Here is a 15,326-nt window from a genome sequence, read left to right as displayed (position 1 = left end):
AAAAAAATCCTACTTAAGCATTAGATAGGCCATTATCTAAAGTAGTTGATAACACTTCTTTAAAACCTCTCACATTTTATTAAAAAGGATTATCATAAATTTCCAAGTGCAGCCTGTGTAAAAAAACATAAGCAATCTCTAAATTATCGGCCTAGCTACAAGATACTACAATGTACTAACTAAGTTTATTACTAAGAGACACACTTTGAAAGTATGCTGAACAAATCGAAGGTGACTACCAATGTGGTTTCAGACCTAATAGATTCACAACTGATCACATTTTCACCCTAAGTAAGATGTATACTCGATAAATGCTATGAATTAGGGGTGCATCGGATAGTACTTTTTGATATTCGTCTGGAGCCGAATAGTAAAATATGATATTTGGCCGGAGCCGAATGTCGTGCGCTTGAAGTTTTCCTTTTGTGTTTAATATTTTTGTTTTAGCGTATAGGAAGTAGTTTGCATTAGGTGGATTTTGTTGTCTAGACTATTGTGTGTATGTTTTTGTCATCCTTTGTTTCCGCAGTGGAGGGAGCTTCTTTTGTTAGCTGGTTTTCTATTTCCCCGTTTTAATGGTACGTAAGTACATAGTTTTAGTAAGTAGGCTAATCTTTCGGTATGGGTGTCACTAATGAAAAGTTCTTTATTGTAGCGGCATCGCTAGATCTAGGTTTTCTTTTCATTTTAGGGTGTTAGGCTTGGGGCTATGGGAAAGAGTGTTGCCAGGGCCGGTCTTAGAACACTGCAATCTATGCGGCCACAGTGGGCCCCACACTTTCATAGGCCCTGCCATTTTAACTTTTTATTAAAGTTCCTCTCCTGAAGTTCTAAAATATACAAAAAAAAATCATGAAAATCTCCTGAAATTATTAAAATCTTCTGAAAACTGATGCAAATATCCTTAAAAACAGAGAAAATTGTCATTTTGGGATGTCATTAAATACAGAGAACCCCAATCCTAACTCGCGCTAAAAAAAACGTCATTGTCAGCTTTCATTTAATAAAAATATAATAATAACGCGAATTTTTACCAAAACAAGAAGTTCAAATACTTGACTTTTAAAGTCCCTGGCATAGAAATATAGATCTAAATCTATCTCACATTTTAAAAAAAAGACAAAAGCGATATTTTGCTACTCGATAGTAGGCCTAAATATAAAAGGCAAGATACAAATATTTATCGGCTTTTTGTTGGAAAATTACTATCTACTGTAGATGGCTCGTAAAGTTAATTTGACATTCCCTTATTCGTATTATTTGTTTTCCTTTTTTATATCTTATTGTTTTAAACTCTGTTACTGATTGATAAATTAAAGCTGAATAGTATTTATAAACAGATAGGCCTAATTAACTAATCTGTGTAGCATGAGTGTGTGTTTTGGTACGAGGCCACCAACTGTAAAGGGTGTGTGGGGGAGGGTCAATGTAAAATATGTAAGTATATAATATATTTAAATAGTTACTTAATGTAAATCTCTCAAACGTAAAGTGCAATCTGGAAATGTAAATCTCTCAAACGTAAAGTGCAATCTGGCTTGTATATTGGGTGGATGCATGTATTCAATTGTATTCTTAAATTTCAGACTAACAACTGATTATCAGGCTTGTAATTTAAAGTCCAAGGACCGCTTCTGGTTCTGGCTTCAAGGGCTTAATACTGATAGTAGCTCTGTTAGTTAATAGTTGGAATCTGAAGCTTTGTAGGTCAATATTTATTGTTTTAGATTGATCCTTTTGCGGTAAAAGATATTTTATTAACAGTGAGAACATCAATTATACCTATTTATAGCTTGAATCTTAGATGATGCCGAAGTATAGATTTAATTGTATTATTATTGATATATATCTGTGTTTAGTTCTACAGTTGTATAGATCAACTATAGAAGAAAAAACTCATCCTCACCCTCCCTAGAAAAAATAGACTGTATGTTCGACTGATTTTAAAAACCTGGTCAGATAGACTTAGTGGGCCTACAGTGCCTACACATGTAGTCCTAGTGTAGTGTGTATAGTTGATGGTGTTGACCATCACATGTTTTGTTTTCCTTGGGAATATGCAATAGTGTTGAGTGGTGAGGCAAGAAAGATAACACATTGGTATGGTCAGTTAAGCATGTAGATAAATTATACCCGTACACTAGTTACAGAGGTCAAGTGTTTCTTAACATTCCAGCATATTTTTTCTTTGTTTGCTAGATCTAATTGTGATGCTTTAGATCAGTTTATTTTCTGCGATTTTAAACTTTACTGTAAGGTTTTCCATTATATTTTAATTCAATAGAATTAAACAATGAAATTAGATTTCTTTCTAAAGGTTTTAATACAAGGCAAAAAATACACACACACACACATGCACATCTTTGTTTTATTTTATTGTGCAAAGAACATATGTAAGAAATATCTTCCTTAATTATTTCTGATTTTATCGTGGTTCCTGTAACTGTAACAAAAGGGGCTCTGGGTGTCAGGTGTGTAAAAAATCGTCCTGGCCTAATACACAGTGGATAAGTAAGCATTGTAATTAAAAAAAAAAAAGTAATATCGAGGAGTTAACACTCCCAAATTATTAACAATATGATTATCAAATCAAGACACTTGACGCAGGAGTAATATTCAACAAGTCAACATGTTAGGAAAAGTAAATCAAGGTGATATTTATTTACAGTGTAGTTTGCTGTCTTAGCACATTGTGTTTTTCCATTCTGGTTTAAAAATGGTCAATGTCTATTAATAAAGGACTAAATAAATAAAATAAGGAGTCAAGGGGGTGTTTAGCTCTCCATTAAAAGATAGGCCTGGTCGTGTCTTTTATACTAATATACACAAATCTGAGCCTTGTACTTTTTTTTCTACAAAATAATTAGTTACTGGCTGGTCTTTGAAATCTTTCGGTTTGAGTTTTTTTTTTTTTTTTTTTTGCAGCAAAAGGGTCACTCGTTTAGGTGTGTGATCTTTAGTCCAGCTTACTAATTGAGCTTTATATCCAAGTTACTCGGCACACATGAAAAATAAAAAAGGGGTGGCAGTTGTTCATCTCTATCTCTGGAGATATACCTGGTTACCAGTATAGAGGTGTGGCTTGAAGTCAAGCCCCCTACTAAAGATTTACTGCCAAGTAAACAAACTCACTTTTTGTAAGGTGTGACCTCTAGAGAGTGTCAATATGTCGACATTAAACCTACGTTCATATTATTTGACTTGTGGTCACCTATCTATCAATAAACTCAAAGTGATGGACTAAACAAATAAAACAGGGGGTGGGAGTTGTTCATCTCTACCTCTGGAGATATACCCGCACAGCTAGACAGACGTCTGGTTAGCGTGACGTAGTTAAGGAATATTATATCTTAACATAATAACTAACCCACTCAATGTTCAAGACAAAATGAAAAAATGTGCCAGCCATTGCTGTTCGTATGTAACGCGCATTTATAATGTAAAGTTTCATTTCTATTTATATCAACACGCCTTATCTTTATAATAAAAGATGTTTGGTGCATATTCATATAGGTCCTATTTTTAAGCACATTATTATGTTTTAAATAAAAACATTAATACATCTATAACAGACATTAATGTAATGAGGTCCACTTTATGCATATTAAATAGGTGTACTTTTTACAATTCGGCAAACTTTGTGGCAGTGATATTCTACCGGAGCTGAATATGGCCGAATACTGAAAAAAGGCCAAATATTCGGCCGAAGCCGGAGCCAGAGCGAGTATCCGGTGTACCCCTACTATGAATATACCAGTACACCAACTCTACATAGATTATAAAATGGCTTATATCATCATCATCATGTGGTGGCTGTCCAGTCGAGTGCTTGGCTTCAGTTCGGGGTTCAAATCCTGATAAAGATTTTTAATTTTGGGATCTTTGGGTGCCTCTGAGTCCACCTAGCTCTAATGGGTACCTTGCATTAGTTGGGTAAAAGTAAAGGTGGTTGGTCGTTGTGCTGTCCACATGACACCCTTGTTAACTGTAGGCGAAAACCGTAGGTGACAGAAACAGATGACCTTTACACCATATGCCCTATAGACCATAAGGTCTGAAAAGGGCACTTTACTTACTTTTACTATGACAGGGGTAAAAAAAAATTAAGGAAATTATAATATTATATGTTTTTTTTCTTTATTGTCTTCATTGGCAGGTTATGGGCCAAAGAGTTCTTAAAAATAAGAAACGAATTATCATTTTTGTTTTGGTTGTTTGTTCGTTTTAGATTCTGACTTTTTTTTTTTTAATCTAAGAAAAACGTACTGCAACCAGGATGGGAATTTGTATTTAAAGGTTTTTAAAAAAAATCAGTGAGTTAATTTTTTTAGAACTTGGTTCAATGTAAATCAACAACATTCTTAAGATATAAACAAAGAATTAGCAGTTTTGTTAAAGTGTCTAATTAATAATGTAGAAAAACAAATTTCAAATTTAGTATTATTCATTTTTAGATGTTCCTTCTCAAATGCTTTTTATAAGAAGAACAATTCTTATAGAAAAATGTAACATTGTAAAAAAAAAAAACATGCATTAGAAAAATGGGATTTTGAAATATTGTTGTTCTAGAAAACAGTCTCTCCAACATATGTTCATCACACACTTTTTGTTTTCTCTTCTTTTTAGTACATTTTGAGGTCCTTTGTGACAAAAAAATCTTTTGAAGAGAAATCTATAGAGCAAGTGTACAAACCTGAAGATGAGGTCAAAATTCTCAATATTTTAAATACTTTTACAGAGGAACAGCTGAGGTTAGTATACATTGTGTTTATTCATACCTAGGTGGCTGCATGCATTGTTAAAAAAAACTTCTGGGGCCCAAGTATTTCTCCCTTATCTATTGTAGCACAATGTGGGGGTTTTTAGCTAAGGATTGTTTGTTCGTTTTAGATTCTGACTTTTTTTTTTTAATCTAAGAAAAAGGTACTGCAACCAGGATGGGAATTTGTATTTATAAATTTAGCTGTAATCTTATCAAAGTATATTGCCTGAATCAGTAAATATTTTTGAAGAATTCTATTCTATGTTGTGTCATTCATTTCTAGCAATTATCAAAATTCTTTATATGTTGCAACCCTCTCAGCATGGTTACAGTTAAATTCAATATTTTGTTGGTAAGGTAATGGGGTGAGCAGAGTTGCTACAAGTACGCATCTTGTGTATTTTGTATGCAAATGAACACGAAAATACGCGAGTACAGTTTTTCATCTGATAATACACATTTTCCCCCTCTAAAGAAAAAAAAAATGCCTGGAAATGGACTATTCTTATTAGATCTGCTAAGAGATAGTTTGTTCCCTGACTTGCATAATGTATCTTCTGTGGCAGATCGAAAGCTACTGTTATAGTCACTAGCGACTAGCTAGGTAAATTCCAAGAATGAAATCAGGGGCATTGAAGGCTGTGTATGCAAAAAAAAAAAGTTTTAAATATGCTGATAAAAATTATTAAATTATTGATTCCTTGTTCCTTCAACACATCTGTTTCTTTTATAAAACAACTTCAAGCATCAGAAACCAGAATTAATAGCTTTATCTTACAACAGTTATTCAACAGACTCAATAGCCCAGCATTTATATAAGAAACAAGTTCAATGACTAATTAGGATTATCTGCCTGAAAAAAAATAAAATCTTTAAAATGTTTTTTATTAGTGATTGTACAGGATGCAAAAGCTTTCATTGCTAACTCTGCAAAGAATGGTCTGAAAGAAACAAATCTGAATTCTTTAAAAATATGATATTTCCAGTGTCTGGATACCTTATAAAGAATTGCCTTAAAACAAAAGTACTTTTATAGAATTAGATGTCACTGATCCAGCGAAGCAAACCTTTATATCTGGTTTAACTATAATTACACTTCTAACATTCAATTTGAATGAATTTTCTATTGCCCCTATTTTGGAATATGGAATACACTTAGGAATTATAATCATAAAATCATTGCAAAGTGACAAGAACGGTACAATTCTAACGTATTCTAGAAAAGTCTATAACAAAGACAAAAAGTGTAAATATTTTGACAAATGTACAAAATGTCTTATGTAACTTTATTCTGTGTTAACTTTAGGATTGCTACATTTCGTGTATGTTACGTGCTTGGATGATTTTTAGTCTTTCCTGAGTATATTTCTTTATATTTAGAAAAATACACATTTGCCTCTCTAAATACACATTTCCAGGTCTGGGAATACACATTTCCATTTTGGCATGTAGGCCTCTCTGGGTGAGGTGATGACTTTTTTGTTGACTTAAAGTCCCAGATATAAATTTTAACTTGTCGAGTCAAAGCTTGAAGAGTTGGACAAGTTCACATACCTTGGCAGCATCATAACAAATGATGGGGATGCTTACCATGATGTAGCATACCGAATAGGAAAGGCAGGGAGAATTTTCCAAAGGCTGCAGCCTATTTGGACAAGCCAAGCCATTGGACTCGAGACACAAATACATCTTCTTAATACAATCGTCATCCCAACAACAACATTTGCATGTGAGACATGGAAGTCATATGTCAAAATTGAGAAAAGACTAAATGTGGCTCAACAAAAATGGCTGAGACAGATTTTGGGAGTCAGTTACACAGATTGGGTCTCAAACAAGGAAATCCTATGTTGAACTGGGAGTCAAACACTTAGTGAGGTTGTGACAGAGCGTCGCATGAGGTTTGCGGCACATGTTCTCCAACAAAAAATGAACTAATTATACCAAGAGTTGCGATGACGTGGAGGCCAATATGAGGAAAGTGCAAACAGGGACGTCCTCATATAACTTGGCGCCACACCTTCATGGAGGACCTCGGAACAGTGGACACCAGGTGGTAGGAGGCTTCAGACATTGCCGGTGACAGAGCTTTGTAGAGACAGCTTGCCACCCGATGCGCCAAATGGCATGGGAGGACCTAAGTCTAAGTAAGATTCTGTTACTTACTGCTGTTTCTAATAGAGGAATGCTACTATTTAGAAGATGGCTTTTTTATTTCACAGACTATTTTTTTCTCATTTGTATAAAATAATTTTTGATTGCATCTTATAATCATCTATACCACTACATATGTACCTTTTTATTCTTTTTTTAAGGCAGGAAAAACATTTAATTTATCCATTAGTTGATCAAATTGTTGAGTATCGAAGTAAAATTGGCCCTTTTACAACTCTAACTGATCTAAAAAAAGTCAAAGGTGTTGGACCACATAGGTTCAAGGAAATCTGTGAAAAGTTCCTGTCTGATACTGTCCAAGCTTCTCAGAAAAAAAACACAGGTACTAAAGCCAGGACTGAAAAGCCTGTTGAGAGCTATTTTAGCCCAGTGATTAAACCAGAAATATTGAAGGTAAAAACATTTTTTTTTACTTTATAGACTTCATGTTGCTATTAACTATGGCATTTTAGACTTCGATATAGAGATGTTTTCATAATATTAATATATTGTCACACAAGCAGCAGGATATTTCTATAAATCTGATTTCAAATTATGCTGTGGTCACAATATGCTTTGGCCCTTAAAATTTTGAGCTCCATTTGTAGTTGAAATTTTGACATTTTCTTGAACCTTGGGCTTAGTTACAAACTTAAAAGAAAGTTTTTTTAACTTGATAAGTAAGAACATGGAAGTATTAAAGTTTACATTAATTTTCCTATAATTAAATCATGACCCTGCACATACATTTTTTAAATGGAGATTTTCAACAAGGCAGATCTTGTAAGTCTTAAAAAATATCACAACAGAATTATCAATAACTTAATCTTAAAATTGGTTCGAATTGCAGAAAGTGAAAAAATAAAGGCCAATAATTTATATGCACACAGTTTGTCAATTTTGTTTTATGATGCAGGCTAAGTTTATTTTGTTTTCAGCACAATTAACTGACCATTCCTGCATCACTCTAAACCATTTCAATGCAATTTTAGTCTTTTACCCATTGTCACAGGTTTATCTTGCTTTGAATATATAATGTTTAAATATGTTGTGAATTCTCTTCTTGTGGATATATGTGCTGAAGAAGTACTAATTCATTGATGGCGCTGAGAGGTGCTAAAATATTAGACTTCACTTGAAGTTGTCAGCTGATAAAATGAATCAAACTTTACTTGAAGATGTCAGCTGATACGATGAATTACTGTGGCATGCCGGGAATTCTATATCTCTAGATCTAATATTATCTAGTAGATTGAATAAGAGAAGATCCTTTAATTCAAATACAGAACTTTAATTATTACCTAGGAAACACAAAATGTATTGTACAGTATTTACAAAAGTAAACTGTATCTAATATAAAACATTCAAATTAACTAAGATTCTAACTCAAAAGTAATACATCTTAACCCTATGAAATCTCCAGATAGACTGGCGATTCTAGATTCTGCTTCTTTGTTCTCCACCTAGCTTGTTTTCTTTCTTCCGGTGGCGTAACCAATCAAGTCGTAGCTTTCTATCACATGACAAGTGTGTCTTTGGTTCGAGTGACAGATGTCATCACCCAAGTCTGACCTCCAACCTGGACCTGCATTTATTCTAAATTATTAAATATTATTTATTTATTTATTTTAAATTAATAAAATATTAGACAATGATATGTGACACCCATAATGCTGCTAATTTTTTTTTTACGTTTCAACCATTACATACATTTTTTTTTTGGTATTAAAACAGTTAAGCTAACATACAAATTCACTTAATATTATATACTGATGACATTCTCCTCTACACATCCATCACAGAAATTGAATTCTTATGAAGCAAGAGAACTTAAGGCTACCTTGACTTAGATCCTTCCATTCCGTTCGGCAAATTGGGCGCAATAAGGAAGTTTAAACATTCCATACTTATTATCCATTGAAAATAAAATTTGTGTTTCAATAGCATTTTTACATAAATTTGTTCCTTATTTCTGCGAATTCAGACGTCCTGACATACTTTATAATCCCATTCATTTAACAAAAAAGCTTACTAAATAGTGAGGGTCTGTTTGTATATTAATACTAGATAAAACTTCATGTGTTGACCTTGTGTTTATGTGTTTGTTGTTAGTACATATGAGCTATTCCCCTTGGTATGAAAGCACATATAGTGTTGTTTGTAACCTGTGTAATATGAGAGTGTGTTATTAAAGATTATGATGTATCCAGCATCTAGTGTTGGCGTTGGCGTCGCTTATTGAGTTCAGTATTAAGCTTATAAGTGTATTATTTAAGCTAACATCATGTTGAAAATATCTTAATGGTAATAAAGGCCAATAAGGAATCATAGAATACAATTTGGCTTTGTGTTACTATTTCAGTTTGAAGAAATCTTAAACAAAATTTTGAAAATATTGTAATTGTGACGAACTGGCCGAAGGATTGTATTAATAAGTTGATGAATTCATATGAAATGAAGAAAGAAACATCTCTCTGTATTTTCTTCAAACTTCTTTAATAACTTCTTCAACTTTCACATTAAATTAACTTCTTAATTCAATAACAACTTGACACTTTATAAATAAAACTTAAAGATACATAAAACTTCACTTAGTATAACTTCAACTACTAAAACTTTACTTAATGGACCCGCTAATATCACAAAACTTATTACTAATCGAGGACTGAGCGAGGACCATCGCTCTACAAGAACTACTACTATGCGAGGACCCCGTCTAACTGACTTTCCCCTTATTTATACTTTCTTTGATCGTACGTTCCAGAATCATGGAACCTTCTCAGATAATTATTTTAGTAACTTTGACCTTTTAGAAGCTGGCGTGTGCTATTTTTTCCCTTAACCTCTTTCTTTGATTGGATATCTAAAATTAACTTGTTTACGCTGGACACTTGCACTGGTTTGAACTTGCTTCTAGAAACTGGTCGAAATAGGTCACAGACTCGACTCGTGACATTACCCCCTTGCCTTTTTAGCATTTTGTATGCAATATAAAATGCGTAAAATAACATTATTTCTATTAAATATATGCACTCAAAAATCCAAAAGAATTGTTCCTATAAAGTACAGAACTGATAATTCAAATAATTGTTGCATTACATTTACATTATTCAAAATTCAAAATATTGTACATATTCAGCATATATAATTAATATTATAGAAAATACATCTTAGTTCCATACATCACTTGTTTCTACATGATATTTGAGCATGAACTTTCTAACTCTTGTAACTCAAGAAAATATCAAAATTATACAACTTCACAATACTGAAAAATACATGTCATCTCATCATATTACTTGCTAATACAGAATATCTGAGTATTAACTTACTTTTCAATATATGAAATCTAAACATGTACAATGCCAAATTACTCTTTTCGAAAACTATTATAACAACAGTATTAATGCAAATATACTAAGTAATAAACAATTGCATGACATAAGTATTAAAATAAATCTTGACCCAGCTGTACAGTCTTGTTAGATTTGCAACTTCCTTCTTTCCAGGTACTTGAAACAATTCTAGTCTGTCTGTACATTTCTTTTGTTCCGTCACTTGAAACAATTCTAGTCTATCCGTACATTTCTTCTTTCTTGGCTCTTTATAGTTCAAAATACGTTTAACAATATTGTCATGTGTTTTCAGAGTTTTGTTCAACTCTGCTGTTGAAAAATGTCACTTTTGGTTTCAATACAAACTTGCTTAGTTTAGCTACAAATGTACGTTGTTTCAATCGATACAAAATGTCTCTCAGTTCATGAATACGTTTCATTCTAGCTTTAGCTTTAAGCAACATACAACTATTGTCCTTACAATATTCTTTGCTTTTCATATGTTCAAACAAGAACTGTCCAAAATCGACACTAAATCTTTCTTTTAGTGACAGTTTACGTTGTAAAACGATTGAAGTAGAAAACATTGAGTTTGAATGTTCATGTATGCATTGTTCTGATAAATCCTTTAAGTCTTTCTGCAGTAAATCTCTATTGTGCGAAGTTAGAAAATAAACATTTGAGTTGGCAAGTTTGTCAGTTTTTAAGTCAATCACATTGTCTATAAATGTTGATATGTCAGGAACATCATGAAATATCTCAGTATATTCTTCACTTGTATTCAACAGGTCTTTCATACTTTTCATCTTTAAATGATCGATGTCAATGTCTTTGATAGATTCAGTTTGTTTTGATGTCGTTGGTAATGGTTCATTTATATTGTCTTCATTTTCCTCTTGAATTGTTTCTAAGCATGTAACATTATCTTCTAGTTCTTTTGATAAGTTTTCATTATCTGTATCCTCGTTGTATTTCTCAAACATATGAACATGAAACACTTTGATATATTTGTTATTGTTGATTTCATAAAGTACGTTTGAAATCTTTCTGATGATAGTAAATGGACCTTGCCATGTATAAATCAGTTTGTTTCTCATGTCAGGTAACCATAACTTCACTTTGTCTCCTTGTGTAAAATTTCTAAACTTTCTGTATTCATTTAATGCTCTTTCATTTTCAATGTTGACTTTAGCTTCTTTAGTTTTTTCACATGGCTCTATGACTGTAATATTTGTATCAAAATCTTGTTGAAATGTTTTCGTATCTGAATTATTTTGTTTTGACTTAGACAGTGACTCATTCGAAACAAATATGTTTGAATCTATATTTGATTGACTTTCTTTGGAAGTACTTATGTTACTTTGTTGCTGAGTCATATCACGGATGTTGCATAAATTGTCCATCAATGTTAGACGATTTTCTTTCTTAAAGTTAAATGTAAAATTGTTTAATTCATCAACATTTGAGTCATTTTTGTCTGCTATAATATTTCCAACTGGTTCGTAATTTTGTTCAACTTTCATATTCTGCTCATGAACTTGGTTTCTCTTAGAATTGTTCATTTGACAAACTTGACATTGACTAACATGTTTCTTAACATCTTTTGTAATGCTCGGCCAATAAAATTTGTCAAGAATTCTTTTCTTTGTCCTCGTCACACTCGCTAGTTTGGTATGTAGAAAATTGTGATTCTCTTCAATGATGTCTTGAGTATATTTCAGTGGTAAAATGATTTGTTCAACAAACTCATAGGTATCATAATTAACACTTTTCTTCACAAGTATTCCTTCTTTGAAATAAGGTACATTAAGTCCTGGCTGCTTTACAATTGTTTGTGCCTTCTTGTACATTCTTGTCAAAGTTCTATCTTTCTTCTGGTCAGCTTTAAATTCTTCATTATTAAATAGTTGAAGTTCAGTAGTATTCTTGTTGTACTCATAAACAATGTAAGGTCCTTCAGTAATGTTTGTCTCTTTTTCTTCAGTTTCATTTCTTTCTGTTTCTTTTATTTCTTTAAGTTTCCTTTCTTCTTCTTCTTGTATTTCTTTAAGTTTTCTTTCTTCTTCTATTCTTGCTTTAAGTTTTCTGTCTTCTTCTTCTTTTCTTTCTTGAAGTTTTCTTTCTTCTTCTTTTCTTTCTTTAAGTTTTCTTTCTTCTTCTTCTTTTCTTTCTTTACGTTTCTTCTCTTCTGCCTCTATGTCTACTTGTCTTCTTTTGTCGTCCCTTATCATTTTTCTTTCTTCTGCCTCTTTTTCTTCTTGTTTTCTTTTTTCTTCTCTAATCCTTTTTCTTTCTTCTGCCTCTTTTTCTTCTCTAATTCTTTTTTCTTCTCTAATTCTTTTTCTTTCTTCTGCCTCTTTGTCTTCTTTATGTCTTCTTTCTTCTGCCTCTTTGTCTTCTTTACGTCTTCTTTCTTCTGCCTCTTTGTCTTCTTTACGTCTTCTTTCTTCTGCCTCTTTGTCTTCTTTACGTCTTCTTTCTTCTGCCTCTTCGTCTTCTTTACATCTTCTTTCTTCTGCCTCTTCGTCTTCTTTACGTCTTTGTATCTCGTAATTTACTTTTTGAGTGCACCATTCCTCCATTCTTTCTTGTGGCATGTTACCGTAAGCGGCTACTTTGATGTATGCTTTCCACAGGTACGAGACTAAAGCCATTGTAATAACTTAATAACTTTTCTATTTATAAGTACTGCCTACACTAGCGATGACCGACACCTGTCCACAGGTGAGAGGTTAACTATGGCTGACCTAGTTAAATATCGATCGGTGTCTCCTCTTGAGGAATGCAAGTGGTCAGTATTTGTAAACAAACTAGTGTACAACTAGCTTTAGTAACGTTGCTTTCACAGCTTAGTAGACATAGCTTTCACAGCTTAGTAAATGTAGCTTTCACAGCTTAGTAAATGTAGCTTTCACAGCTTAGTAAATGTAAAATGTAAGGTACTGACCTTAAAACAGATGATCTGTCTTGCAGGACGTCCTCTATGTCAACTATTATGTAACCTGTTGACTGGAAGTGTCAATCATAAAATACTTTTCGTAGCAATGAATGTACGTCTTGTTGAAGTTTTCTGAAAGAGGCTTTTCTTGTAATGCTTAGTTGAGGCTTTGTCGTTACGAGAGGCTATGATTTATTTGTTAGAGGCTTTTCCTTTTAAATTCGTAGTACTTGCTAGAATGTGCCGACTTTATGCTTGTCTTCGTCGGTGCCTTTATTTATAGATGCCTTTTTTCGCCAGGAGGTGCCAATATATGTGACGTGTGTATACTTCGATGTCGCCTTTATTGGTTGATGCCTGTATTCATCGATGCCTTGCCTTATTTATCGGAGGTGCTGTGACGAGATGTTAATTAGTTAATATTTGGCTTGTTTATTTATGTCTAGGGGAAATTTTATTAATTTTATCCCGCTCACACATAAGATTTTGTACAGGCACACCGCAACTAACAGTAAGAACAGACCAATATTATAAGTTCATAAATAAGAATAATTTAATGAATGAAAGTTTACAAAGGAAAGTGATCAAATAAAATTATAATTAAGAAAATAAAAGAAGTAAAGATGCTAATATCTAAAATAACTGCTCATCATGGATTGCTAATTATTGAGTGATTGGAGGAGAAGAATGTTCCTATGTCTGCTACTTATTTTTCTTAGCTGCTAGCTCCTGGGTCGTCTTCTGGCGGTCGTAGGACTGGCCCTCAGAAGGATGAGTCATCCGGCTCTGTCTTAGGACGTCGGCTCGGGATATCCCTATGCTGTAGGCAAACTGGCTCTATAGGCGAGGCCGCTGCCTGTTTAGCAATAGAGATGGTTGGTGCTGCAAACTAAGTTGTAGTGGGACGATCTCTCAGCTGTGATCTCTAGCTCGTAGAGAGCCGTGCTAACTCAACACCAGTTTATCTTCTGCTGCGAAGGGTGCTCTAGTCTGTCGGCATTAGGCAATAACTATTGGGCAGTGGACAGTTTGGGCCGGGTACTGGGCAGATGATACTGGGCAGTATAGGGCACTGTGGACACTGGGCAATATGTTAGGGCCAAGGACAGTAGGCAATGCCTTCTTGCTAACAGGTATGTAATTGGGGGGGGGGTGTATCTGGTGTGGTCTGCCTCGGTTACAGCTTTCTATGGAGATCTGGTAGTTGTAGCAATCGTGTGTAGTAACCTGGGGTAGCAATCAGGGGTAGCAATCAGGGGTAGCAACCAGGGGTAGCAACCAGGCCGTTTGTCCCTAATGAAATCTCACAACTAAACTTCCTAACAGAGGAGACTGCATGAATCCTAGCGGGCCTAATTTGGAATGCTTTGGTCTCTCTATATATATAGATGGGACTTTTCGTTTAACGGGTGGGGAAGAAAGCTAGCTGATTTTCTCACATGTATCGATGTACCGGAGATGTCAGGCGTCAGGTCAGATTTATGGTCAATATTCGTAGCCTACCGTGAGAGTAAAGTCTTAAGCGAACATGTATCTGTCCAGCCCGAGTGCAATGCTATTCTTAGAGCGATGTGTATCCTGCGGGGGGGGGGGGGGTAGGTGTGAAAAGTTATTAGGCCGCGGCGTGTAGCGCGGGTGCAGCGATGTCCAGCGGTCAATAATTAAAAGTTAGCCCTCGAGAGGCTAGTTAATGTTTTACGTCGAGATTCGTCCCGTGAGAAACGGTGCGAGGGGAGATAAATCCTACGAGAAATTAGTTATGGGTGGACAAGAAAATAATTGTTTTATTGTTGAAAATTAAAGTTTCTCACGGTTTGCTGGGAAAAACTAAAATGAACTTATGTATGCAAGTTTCGTATCGTCACATACCCACCCACTTAAAAAGTATTCGCAGAATACTGATACTGCTTGCATACAAGTTTCATTTGAGCTTTGTTGTTGCCCAATCTAATTGTTTAAATTTACTGAGGGGTGGTACCCATTGAGGCCTGTGGGCTCAAGAACGCAGTGCCGACTGAGGAAATCAGGCGCTGCATTTTCATTTCCAGGAACATGTTCAACCTGGAAGGAGTATGGTTGCAATAGCAAAGACCATCTCATAAGTCTGGCATTTAGATGCTTGCTGGAGGATAAGTAA

General features: G+C 34.1%; 1 protein-coding gene across 4 annotated transcripts in view; it reads left to right on the top strand.

Moving 5' to 3' along the window:
* Positions 1-15,326, top strand: part of LOC106064759 (transcription elongation factor, mitochondrial-like) — a 33,665-nt gene that overhangs the window by 2,617 nt on the left and 15,722 nt on the right. For 2 of the 4 annotated variants that reach the window (XM_013223378.2, XM_056019894.1), the window contains exons 2-3: positions 4,627-4,751; positions 7,078-7,330. In XM_013223378.2, coding sequence (XP_013078832.2) covers positions 4,627-4,751; positions 7,078-7,330 — 378 coding nt within the window. Of the gene's footprint in view, positions 1-198; positions 232-529; positions 579-4,626; positions 4,752-7,077; positions 7,331-15,326 lie in introns of those variants that run through there. The other 2 variants (XM_013223381.2, XM_013223380.2) reach the window with 2 other exon arrangements.

This window comes from Biomphalaria glabrata, chromosome 2 (assembly GCF_947242115.1).
Source record: "Biomphalaria glabrata chromosome 2, xgBioGlab47.1, whole genome shotgun sequence".
Taxonomy (NCBI): domain Eukaryota; kingdom Metazoa; phylum Mollusca; class Gastropoda; family Planorbidae; genus Biomphalaria; species Biomphalaria glabrata.
Note: the sequence above shows the minus strand (reverse complement) of the source record. Positions and strands in the feature narration are given on the sequence as shown.